Source organism: Melanotaenia boesemani, chromosome 5 (genome assembly GCF_017639745.1).
Source record: "Melanotaenia boesemani isolate fMelBoe1 chromosome 5, fMelBoe1.pri, whole genome shotgun sequence".
NCBI lineage: Eukaryota > Metazoa > Chordata > Actinopteri > Atheriniformes > Melanotaeniidae > Melanotaenia > Melanotaenia boesemani.
The window spans coordinates 12,198,819-12,210,173 of NC_055686.1; the positions used below are offsets into that span (position 1 = coordinate 12,198,819).

The 11,355-nt window shown below is 37.1% G+C and overlaps 1 protein-coding gene across 1 annotated transcript; it reads right to left on the reverse strand.

The window, feature by feature from the left end:
• Positions 1-2,981: 2,981 nt before the first annotated feature.
• Positions 2,982-8,281, reverse strand: LOC121640684 (type I phosphatidylinositol 4,5-bisphosphate 4-phosphatase-A-like). Its single transcript, XM_041986514.1, has 7 exons — positions 7,985-8,281; positions 6,791-6,972; positions 6,482-6,588; positions 6,187-6,298; positions 6,045-6,097; positions 5,844-5,934; positions 2,982-4,620 (listed from the first exon to the last, which is right to left on the reverse strand). Exons 1-7 carry the CDS (start codon positions 8,085-8,087, stop codon positions 4,477-4,479), a joined length of 792 nt encoding a protein of 263 aa, XP_041842448.1. The 5' UTR covers positions 8,088-8,281; the 3' UTR covers positions 2,982-4,476.
• Positions 8,282-11,355: the final 3,074 nt, after the last annotated feature.

The following is an 11,355-nucleotide window of genomic DNA, read 5'->3' on the forward strand; positions in this document are numbered from 1 at the left end:
GTTCTGCTGTTGGGCACCCGGGGCCTTCTTTTCCTCCAACATGGCCATAAACACCCGCACATATAAGCACAGACTAACGCAAACTTTATTATTATTAAGTCTATCTGTAACTTTCACACATATTTAAGTTTTTTTCTGTAGCAGATGTTTAACTTTTAAGGTTGACTAAATTTTCATGATGGTAAACTGAAAAAAAAAGTGTACAAAGAAAGAAAAAAATCTTTTTTTCATAAAAATCCAAAAATTAATCCACACATATTTCCACAGGGGTTCCAAAAAATTAGCCAAGGTAATTAAAAATCAGTAATCACCTCAAAATGAGCTGATTTAAACTTCTCAAATTTTCCAAAACACAATCTGTCAGTAGACTTATATTCCAGAAATGGAGGAGCTCTTGATCCCATGTGTTCCAGGACTCCGGCATGCCGGCTTTCGTAGGGTTCAAGCCAGCTCAGCAGGATTTGAGCCACAAGAGACTGAGAGGCAAACCAGGAGGACGGCTGCACAGCACCACCAGTGCTATGTTACACCCATTCCTCTGAGCCAGCAGCTGGGGGGGAGAGAGAGAGAGAGAGAGAGAGAGAGAGAGAGATGGGAAGAGACAGGAAAAGGAAAGACAGTCTTGGAGAACAGGGAGATGGGAACTAAGACAAGTCATGCTAAAAATAGAAATGTTATATGTCTTATTAGGCATCTGAAACCATTAGAAAAGCACCTTAAATAGTTGGGGGAAAAACTTTTTTTATCATTTTGTAAGGCAGATAATCAGATTTTCTTTTATTATTGTGTTTCTGTTTGGTGGGGGGTTTGCTCCGTGGGCTGAATCAATAAATAAATATTTGAGATGTTAAATTAGAGCACTAATTTTATCAGGTAAGAAAGCAGCCAAGGAAGCTGAAGCTTAAAAAGTTTATAAATTTATTTTAAATGATCTGCATAGAGACCCATCTGTAAAACAAAACAATAAATCCATTAGTATAAATTACAATTATATTGTCATACAAAGCTTTAATTTGAGTTTTTGTATTTAACTGGAGGAAGGTTTAGGAACTGATGGTCTAATCTCTTGCAGGGGGCAAAAAGTAATTGGAAAACAGACTTTGCTTGATCATCACAGAAGAAAACAGTGGTGAAAGAATCTATTAAAAACAAATCAAGCAACATTGGTGAAAGGTCTAAATTTACTAATATGAAAAGATCCTTGCAATGTGCATGCCATAAGTCTCAAGAACAGAAAGAACTGGTTTGATTTAGTAAAAATAATAATAAAAAAGCTGGCCCAAATGTAGAACATCATTCTTTGTACAGATTAAACCAGGCTCAACATCTACCAAAGCAGCAGAAAAAAAATATGTAGAAGGTTTGGAAGAGATCATGATCCGGATTAATGTGTTTGTAACAACTAAATGTATAAAACAAGCATAGGCAGTATGATGGCTATGAGTGGATTCCAGGGGCATTGACTCATCAACCATTTATTGGTTATGCAACAGAAGAAGGAAGCAGTTGCATTAATTCTGAAGTGTATTTGGATATATTGCTGTTCAAGTCAGAAAAATACCTAGACAAATACAAAGAAATAAATAAATAAGGAAAGGACAAAACAGTTCAACTAATTTAACACATTAAGACCAATTCCCTTAAAAAAGAAATCCTAAAACTACAGCAGTTTTTCAAAACCTCATCAATGCTGAAAAGGTTTTCTAAAAGATTTTCATCTTGATCATCAAAGTTAAAATAATGGGTAATATGTACTAAATAAATTAATCGCATAAAGCAAACAAATATCTCTGGTCTGAAACACAGTATGTTGTTTCATTTAACATCAATGTGGAAATACACGTTTAAAATTGGTAGAAATGTTTAAGTGCATTAGATAGGTCAGAGTATCTAACCAGAAAGAATTAGACCCGTTAACCAGATGGGAAGAAATATCATAAAACAGTCCACAAGTCCATGTGAGCAGATACAAAAAGAAAACTGCAGACTTTATGACAAGAAAAACGTCTGCCAAGACAATAGTATTTGTCAAGCTTCAGCTCAAAGATAAAACACACAGATCGTTGGGTTCGCTCTCATATCGTCTGCAATACTGACCTCTAGTGGTCAGGAGAGGTAAGTTCATCAACTCACATACTGTAACCTTAAACAAGCTTAAAGAACAAAAATGATCAATAGTCAACCATACAGGGTTTTTGTTTTGCATTGTTGACAAATAAGCAACAGTCCAAATATTTATTTTCATTATGGATGTCTTAGTGCTCACAATTCAGTTTATTTTAACAATAAACTTAAAGATAAATATACCATTTCTGCCTCCTCTGAATTAACATTTTGTAATTAACCCGTCAAGATGTGATTGAAGACATCCAATTCAACAAAAAATTCTTTAACCATTTAGAAATTCCTGACATTTTCTCCTCAATCAACATGAATCCTATTCCTAATACTTTGATGGAAATTCTGTTCAGTTAATAACTGTGTAGTCTACACTCCATGACTATCACCAACTCAAGAGTCACAACCCTTTAAAATGACTGCAAAATCTAATGTTTAATGTTTAAATGTTAGCATGTGATCTGTTGTGTATGGTATTGATAGTTAGGCATTTATTATTACAAAATGTCCATAGCTTGTGCTTAAATTGGGGCCGTGTTTTAAATTTTAAATTCAATAAATGTTAAATTAACATTGTATTTTTCAGAAGATATGATACGAAGAATGAGAGAAGGTGTCTGCTCAGGCTGCTGAAGCTAACCAGTCTAAACAGACTGGACTTCTTTCAGGAAAATGGGCCTGCCTCCTTAACATTTTACATAAATAATGTGTAGATATATGCACAAACAAAGAACAATGCACTTCACTGGGGACTTAAGCTGGTGCGCAAACACCTCAGAATACCAATATGCATCTTTAATATTAAACGTTCAGTGACATTTTGTTAGAAAATCAACTGAAAAAATAAATGAAAGAGGCACATCTGAGTCAGAGAGCTTTGTTAAAATTATAACTTTGTTTCACAATATACAAAAAGGGAACATATCCACCAGAAGAACAGTGACAGAAACACTCTTTAGTAGTACTTCAGTACAATGTAGTGCAACATATTTCACAGTCAGCAGGTTTTTACATTAATTAGTCACAAGGGAAAAGCAAAAGCTCTGACAGTTCTGTACAGTCAACAATCAACATCCACTAAAAATATTTACACTTTTACAGAGAAGTAGATTAGGTTGTAAAAATTTAGTTTGATTGAAATAAAATCATGCCCAGTGTGGAAAAAAAAATCCAATTAAATGCCTCAAAACTCCCAAGCTACCCCATACAGAGAAAAATAAATGGTTTTTACTCATTTATACATAATGTTTGTTTATTTATATTATCCATAAGCTTCCCTCGGTTACCTTGCTGCTTTATTTGATCGTATTCAAATGTATTACAAGCACATTTTACATGTAATTTGTGATTAAATGAGAAAACTGTAATTGCACATTGCATACTGAACAAAAGTCCTTCCAGTGGGAATAAAACACTTACAGCAGAAATATTTCTTCTCAGCATCTGTCAGTAAACTTCGACAACTTATATTTAACAATGCCTTCAGATAGAACATGTTTTATAAATTATATGTACTGTTAGGCTTCATGAGGTATTCGGGATGCATTTGCTTTATAATTCTATTACCAATATATCTTTTTTTTTTAGTGTTCCTTATTCCTGTTCCTTAAATCAGATGAATTCAGCATTCCTGAAAATGGTTGAATTTGCTTGTTTGGAGTTTTATGAAAGATGCTTAATACAAGGTTGGCTGTATTGTAAACAAATGTGGTGTCAATCTTCTTGGCATCCGGTTAAAATAAAATGAATGTTTGAATTTGTGGTAAGGAAAAGAAAGTCCAAGTTGGACTTTTCTTAATAAAGAATAAAACATCTTATTTTTTCTGCCTGATCTACTCAGTTTCCATGACTCTTCCACTGTTTTGGTCTGTGTTAAGCATCCTCAGCGTATGAACTCCACATGGAAAAATCAAGCATTAGCGGAATGTCATTATGTTCTAATTTCATTAAATTTTTCCAAAGGAAACATTGATTCCTCATCATTTGGGCACACGAATGACATTAAAACAAGCACATCTCTGATTGGAACAAAAGGATCATCCTTCATTGATTACTCTAGCAAAAGAAATCCCCTGATCTACTCTCTTGTGATCATCAATGATTTTCCATTAAGAGAAGACAATAAACATTGACTGAAATCCTCATGTTGTTTTAGGACAACTGGTAGATTTTTAATACAGTTTGGCATGAATGTGGTATTTTTAATGTGTTACATTTGCTTTACTTCTATGACATACGTGTACAAATCCTTCCACTTGTACCTTCCTGCCTTTTTCTCCACTATATTTTCCTTTTTAACTTCTCTACGCTTTCTCACCTCCCTTCCTTCCTTTGGTCTTTTGGTCCCCTTCTCTCTCTTTATGTGATGTTGGATATGGGGTCGCTGATTTTCAGACACCACCAGTAGATGGTTCTTGCCAAGGCGAACAGAGCAAACAAGATCAGCAGCACCCACGACACGTAGATGCCTTTAGATTGCTGGGCAGCCTTCCATGTGCCAACCTGAATAAACAGACAGATAAAAAAATTATTTTTAAAGTCTGAACTACACACAATTCTTGATAATTTTGCTTTTTTCTTTTCTTTTTCTTTAAGAATGATTCTAAATAAATTTGCATCTAAAGGGGATTCAAGTGACTGAATGTGGCATGGTTGTTGGTACTGGACAGTCTGAATATTTAAGAAACTGCTGATCTACTGGGATTTTCACACACAACCTTTTGGGGAGAATTGTCTGAAAAAGAAAATATCTAGTAAGCAGCAGTTGTCTGGACCAACATGTCTAGTTGGTGTAAGAGGTCAGAGGAGAATGGGCAGACTGGTTGGTGATGATAGAAAGGCAAAAGGAAGTCAAATAAGCTCTGGTTCCAACTAAGGTTTGCAGAATCTCTGAACACACAACACATCCAGCCTTAAAGCAGATGGGCTACAGCAGCAGAAGACCACATCGGGTGCTTCCTGTCAGCTAAGAACAGGAAACTGAGGCTACAATTCACACAGACTCACCAACACCGGACAATATAAGATGAAAAAACATTGCCTGGTCTGATGAGTCTCCATTTCAGCTCCACATTCAGATGGTAAGCTCAGAATTGAAACATGAAAACATGGATCCATCCTGCCTTGTATTAAATGTTCAGGCTGCTGGTTATGTAATGGTGTGGGAAATATTTTCTTTGTATTCTTTGAGCTCCAAAGTACCATCTGAGCATCATTTAACCACCACAGCCTACCTTAGTGTTGTTTCTGACCATGTCATCCCTTTATGACCACAGTGTAGCATCTTCTGATGCTACTTCCAGCAGGATAATGCTCCATGTCACAAAGCTCAGATCATATCCAACTGCTTTCTTGAGCATGACAATGAGTTCACTGGACTCCAACGGCCTCCACAGTCACCAGATCTCAATCCATTAGAGCAGCTTTGGGATGTGGTGGAACGGGAGATTCTCATCATAAATGTGCAGCCAACAAATCTGCAGCAACTGTGTGATGCTGTCATGGAGCAAAATCTGAGGAATGTTTCCAGCACCTTGTTGAATCTATTTCACGATGAACTAAGACTATTTTGAAGTAAAAAAAAGAGACAAACCAGGTCCACATCTGTTCATGTAGACCACACCAACAGCCACTATCAGACCCAAATGTTTTCATTTGCCAACAACTGAGGAACTCTTTTGAACTTATCTATCATTACTTGAACATCTTGTCACACAGATACACACCAGAAGTCCTGCTGTGGAGGCTGCCATCACTACAAACAGCAGGAAACACAGCCAGCTCCTCCTCCTGGGGTACCGCCGACCAATCGAAGAGCTGATCATCAAAACAAGAAAATGATTTTGTTTCAGTCAAAACATAAACACATGTATTACAAGACCAGTTAATAGATGCATAACTCGCACACATAAAGAAGAGATGCTTACACTTTACGGCAGTGTGGGCATCGAGCCAAGGTCCGATCGGAAAACTCTGTCCACTGAGAGAGAAAAACGTGGGAATAATAAATGAAAACTGAAGTGCACTTCGATGTAACATGACTCGTTAGTGTGTTAATGTGTGCTTTACCAGGAATGTATTAGAGCAGTGTCCGCAGATGACCCTGATGCCGACGGGTTGATGCTGTGGTTCAGGACTTTCCCTGCCAATGTGAACTGGTCCCAGGTTAATGACGCGTTTACTGCCAGCAGAATCATCAAATACAAAAATAAAATTAAATATGCTGGTTAAAACAGTGTTCACACTTCAGAAATTCAGATCATGTGGCACACGCTAAACTATATTCCGTATTGGTATTGATTACAAACCAAAGCTGACTGATACAAAGGGGAAAACTGATCCCACACTCGTTTTCCTGTCTCACCAGTATGGTCTTGGACATGCAATCCTCTGAGACGTAACTTTGCAGATTAGCAGACAGTTACATGGACAGCGAACATACTTCTTTCCAACTGGAGCATTCTTGATTGGCTGGAGAAAGAAAGATGAAGACATACAAGTGGAAAGAATAAAACTTAAAACACCAAAAATGGACTCATCCTATACCGATTTATGATGGTGACACCATGTTAGAGTTGTGTAGGGATTATTAGCTTTTTCTCTTCAAGATGTCACCTTGAATTTGCTGATAAAACACTCTTTAAACATCTGAATCTGCCTGTACATGACTAACCGTAGCTTCATTGCAGATGCTGCACTTCACTACATGTTGGTGCGTCTTGCCCTCCACAGATATGGCGCTCTGGCAGACTCTGCAGCTGATGACTGGAGCGCTGCTGCTGTCTGGACTGCCCTGTGGCGAGTATGGAGGTGGAGGTTCTCCAGTTACCACTGAACTGGGGAACGGTGCTAAACCTGCAGAGAATAAGAACAAAAAGTTTTGATGGAAGGTTTTAACAAGGTTTCCACCAAAAGGTACCAAGATATTTAAAAATCTAATCTTTACTTGATTAAAGCAACTCCTCTTTTAACGCCAGTTGCTTACATCACTGTACAGTGTCAGTAAAGGAACAAAAAGTCTGACTTATTGTAGCAATGAAACTAAAACCAATACTGAAATTAGGATCCGAAAACCAAAATGAACTTCCCTTCACTATCACAACATATAACTAAACAAGGTGAAAGTCAGACGCAAAACATATTAAATGTAATACAGGAAGTGCAAAATCAAGGTTTACAGTCAGGAAGAAACAGCACAAAATCAGAGGGGAAAATAGTTTCTGAAGACATAAGAGAAAAAAAAAACTAAACAAGGAGAAAGGCAAATGCACACAATGATATATGTATAAATATATATATATATATAGAGAGAGAGAGAGAGAGAGATTTTAAAAATTTTCTTTTCATTGTAAATTTGTTTATAATTAAGTCAACCACATGTGAAATGTTGACAAATGATCCAATATCTATAAAAGTCCAAAGGGGCTTCTTTAATCCCAATCTTGTACACTTAACTACAACCTACTGACAACAAGAGCTACTAAATAGAGTATTCCTGGTAACAGGAATATTTGTATTTAGTCTTTTATGACTGCTTAATGAAAAATAAGAATATTATAAAGTTTTAATGCTTTGTCAAACATTAAGATCATATAAACCTTTACTTCCATTCATCCGTTTTTCATTGCTGTCAATTTATTATGGCGGCTTGAAAAGGCTGATTACCTCTTCAAGATGTCTATTAATTCCGTTCTTTACTACAGTCGACATTCTGACAGCTAGCATGCTTGACAACACAGCTAACGCTTGTTTACATCTTCGCATTTTCTATATCTGACCCCAATTAAAATGGTAATAATGCTGTTTAGAAACTCATTATTTTGTATGTATCACCCCGAATGAGAAGTTATGAAAATAACAGACATACTCTCTGGTTTCGACGAATATCCGAGCGTGCTTCCCCCGGGAGAGAAGCCGTTGGTACCGTCGTGCTGCTCGGACAGCAGTGGTGACCGTTCCCCGTCCGCCATCGCTGGTACTGGACCCGAACTCTTTAATACGCCCGCAAGAAGAGTCTTTGGGTCCGCGGAGAGTCCTCAGACCTCCGGTGTAGATTCGTGGAGGAGTCGGTTTGACGATGTTAACCCCTGACCCTATAAGTTTGGGTTTCAGACATCCACATGACACGGCGAAATCATTCACTGAGTGCGGAAGCGACCCAACAAAAACACGTGTCACATGACTGTGGTCTGAGTCACGCATGTGATAGACAGCTGGCTCGACCAATGAGCAATCAGCTTTGGTGTCGTTTTTAAAGTGTTGTTTTCTTGCTTTGGATCATAGTTCATCTACAATTGCTTTGATGGTTATTCAGAAAACAACAATTGTTACCTTTGTGATCGTGGCTATGGTCACAAATACATATCCACAGTAAAGTTTCAAGAAGTTTAGCAGTATTAAATAAAGCAAAACAGAATCTAGATCATAAATCACCACATACTCTTTATTGCTCATTAGTTCTTTGATATTTTAATTACTGTGCATAAGTTTGGGGTAATAATTATAAAACAATAATACATCCACTATTTGTAATCCAAAAGAAAGCCATAAGGATCATCCATGGGGTAGGTTACAGGGATCATACTAATTCATTATTTTTGAATTATTAAAATTGAAAGACATTATTAATCTACAGACTATGCTAATTTTATTTAAGGCAAAACACAAACTACTCCCTGCAAATATTCAAGGACTGTTTACAGAGAGGGAAGGGGGTTATCTTTTGAGTGGGAAATTTAATTATAAGGTCAAAGGGGTGAAAAAAAACTGTATTTCTGTTTGTGGAGTAAAATTGTGGAATAAGTTTAATGTGAAGCTGAAGAAATGTCCAAATTTAAAACAATTAAAAAATGTTTAAAGATGTTACTTTCACACATTATATTAATGAAGAAGCTTCTTTTTGAAGTATGTATTGTTTGGGTTGGTTTAAAATGAAATATCTAAATGAAATGCTTGCAATGTTTGAACAATATGAAATGTGTACTATGATGGGCTGTAAAGTTCAAATGATAAACTAACAGGAAGCAAAAAATATTATTTTAACTTTGGAGAAGGGGTGGGATTTAATAAGTTTTACTTCTTCCCGCTTGTTTTCGAGCATGATCTTTCGTCTTTTTTTCTTTGTATTTGGAATTTTCATGGCTGTACATTTGGTTTTGTTTGTGCTCGAAATAAAACTTACTTACTTACTTACATTGTGTTAGAAGAGTCCAGACTAAAGGGATGACAAAGGTCATAATTTCTGATAGCTATCAGAATATGTGACTTTACCTTACCTGCATTATAATGAACTCAGATTTCAATAAATGTGTTTTCAATTCGCTCATTTTCTAAGATGTACACACTACACTATTTCCCCCCTGCGGTCACAGATGTAGTCACAGATTCTGATGGGTCACAACTTTGTGGGTCTTAGCTTTGCAATTGTGTTTCCTGAACTTGTAAAAGTGTTTTATGTTAATGTAAAGTTGCTTTGTCACTGGTAAAAGTGTCTCAGCAATGTATTCAGAACTTTGCAAAAATGTTTTGCAATTGCACATGTACCTTTGCATCAAGGATTGTGGCATCACATCTCATCATATGTCTTTTGCAAACAACTTAAGTGTAAATTTCTTCACATGTGGCACCACATAGGCCACACCCACAGGTTAAACGGCAGTGTTGCATAAGGAGTCCACAACTATGTAGGCACTTCATTTTTTGCTTTTTTCAGAAAGGCTAGTTACATGAAGCCTGCATCCTGAAGATGCTGTTGTTTTTAATTACATGAGATGAGATACTTTACTGTTTTGTGTGAACACACATTGTACCAGGTTACGGTGTATTGTGTAAAAATCCTCAGTCATCTATTTCATTGCAATTTTGGATGCTTGAATAGAGGTTAATTGACTACTTGGTTTTGGAAGATGTTTCAGCTTTCTTCTGAATGAGCTATTCAACTGCTAAATCCACTGGTGGGGAGTTCAAGGCTTAAAGCTTTTGTTTTGACCATTCACACTTCAGAGTCGTTGAAGTCCCAGTTGTGTCACCAACACATCAACCATCCTGTTAGTCGTCTGGATCTTTGTCACCTGTGAGCTGTTTACTTGTCTGAACAGTGGGCAAGTATGGAACCGTTATTCAAGCTGAAACTGCCCTACTTGAGTTGAAGCATTGTATTGAATGTGTTGTGATTCTCAACCTTTTTTCCTTGAGGACATCTTCATGCAACTACTAAAAGGCTGTGGACCCCCACTGGCCCTTTCCTGAAACTGTACTTGACTATATCCTTTCATATTTTGCCTAAGTCAGCTCCTTTAACCCCTGACCCTATAAGTTTGGGTTTTAGATTGATAAAACCAATGTTAATTATCAACATGCAGCAATTTACATTCTTACTTTTCCTTTTATTAATAGTGATAATAATCTGCTCTGTGGTGTCTCTCAGACATGTTTCATCAATAAAATGATGCAGGAAAAACTAAAGCTACTACGATACACATGAACTACTAATAAAATAAAAATAAATGTTATTTATATAGTGCTTTACATGGAAATGTGGCAGCTAATCTGTTCTAGTAGTGTTTTCAACCCCCACCAAACAACCAAACAGACACAAGTTACCACAGAATGACTGGGGGGCGGAAACCTGACTGCAAAAACTTTCTATCACTGGATGACCTGCTTTACCACCACTTTCCCACTGCTGGCTTTTCACTGAACTCACTAAACAACAGAGTACATGGACCAGAACTGATTGGATGCAGATGTGGCTGACAATTTTTTATTTTTATCTTTTTTTTTTTTTTTTTTACAAAAAGTTTCCTTTAAAATAGTGCTGCATAGCAGATTTTGTCAGCCCCCATTTATTCACTGTTGGTCCTAGGAAACCCAGGAATTTCTATAACCCCCCAGAAAACCCAGAACCTTCCCAAAAGGCCCTTAGTCCAAACCGAATGACTCTGGCAGCCACAATTAGCATCTTTTCATTTGCAAATGCAGCCATTACCTGAGGATTCAGCAGGGGGCAGGACTCTGCTCAATTCTGTGTACAAACACTCTCCATCAAAACTAAAGGAACTTGAGCTGTTTTGTAAGGATGAAATTTGCATGCAGCCTTTTGTGTTGAGGGGTATCCATTGCTGCCCGCTTGCTTCACCTTGAACACACAGAAGGAAAAATGCAGAGACACTATACAACGAAGCAGGCCTTGGAGCTGATCCTGGCGGACACAAGCCCGTGTGACTCAGAAGACGAAGA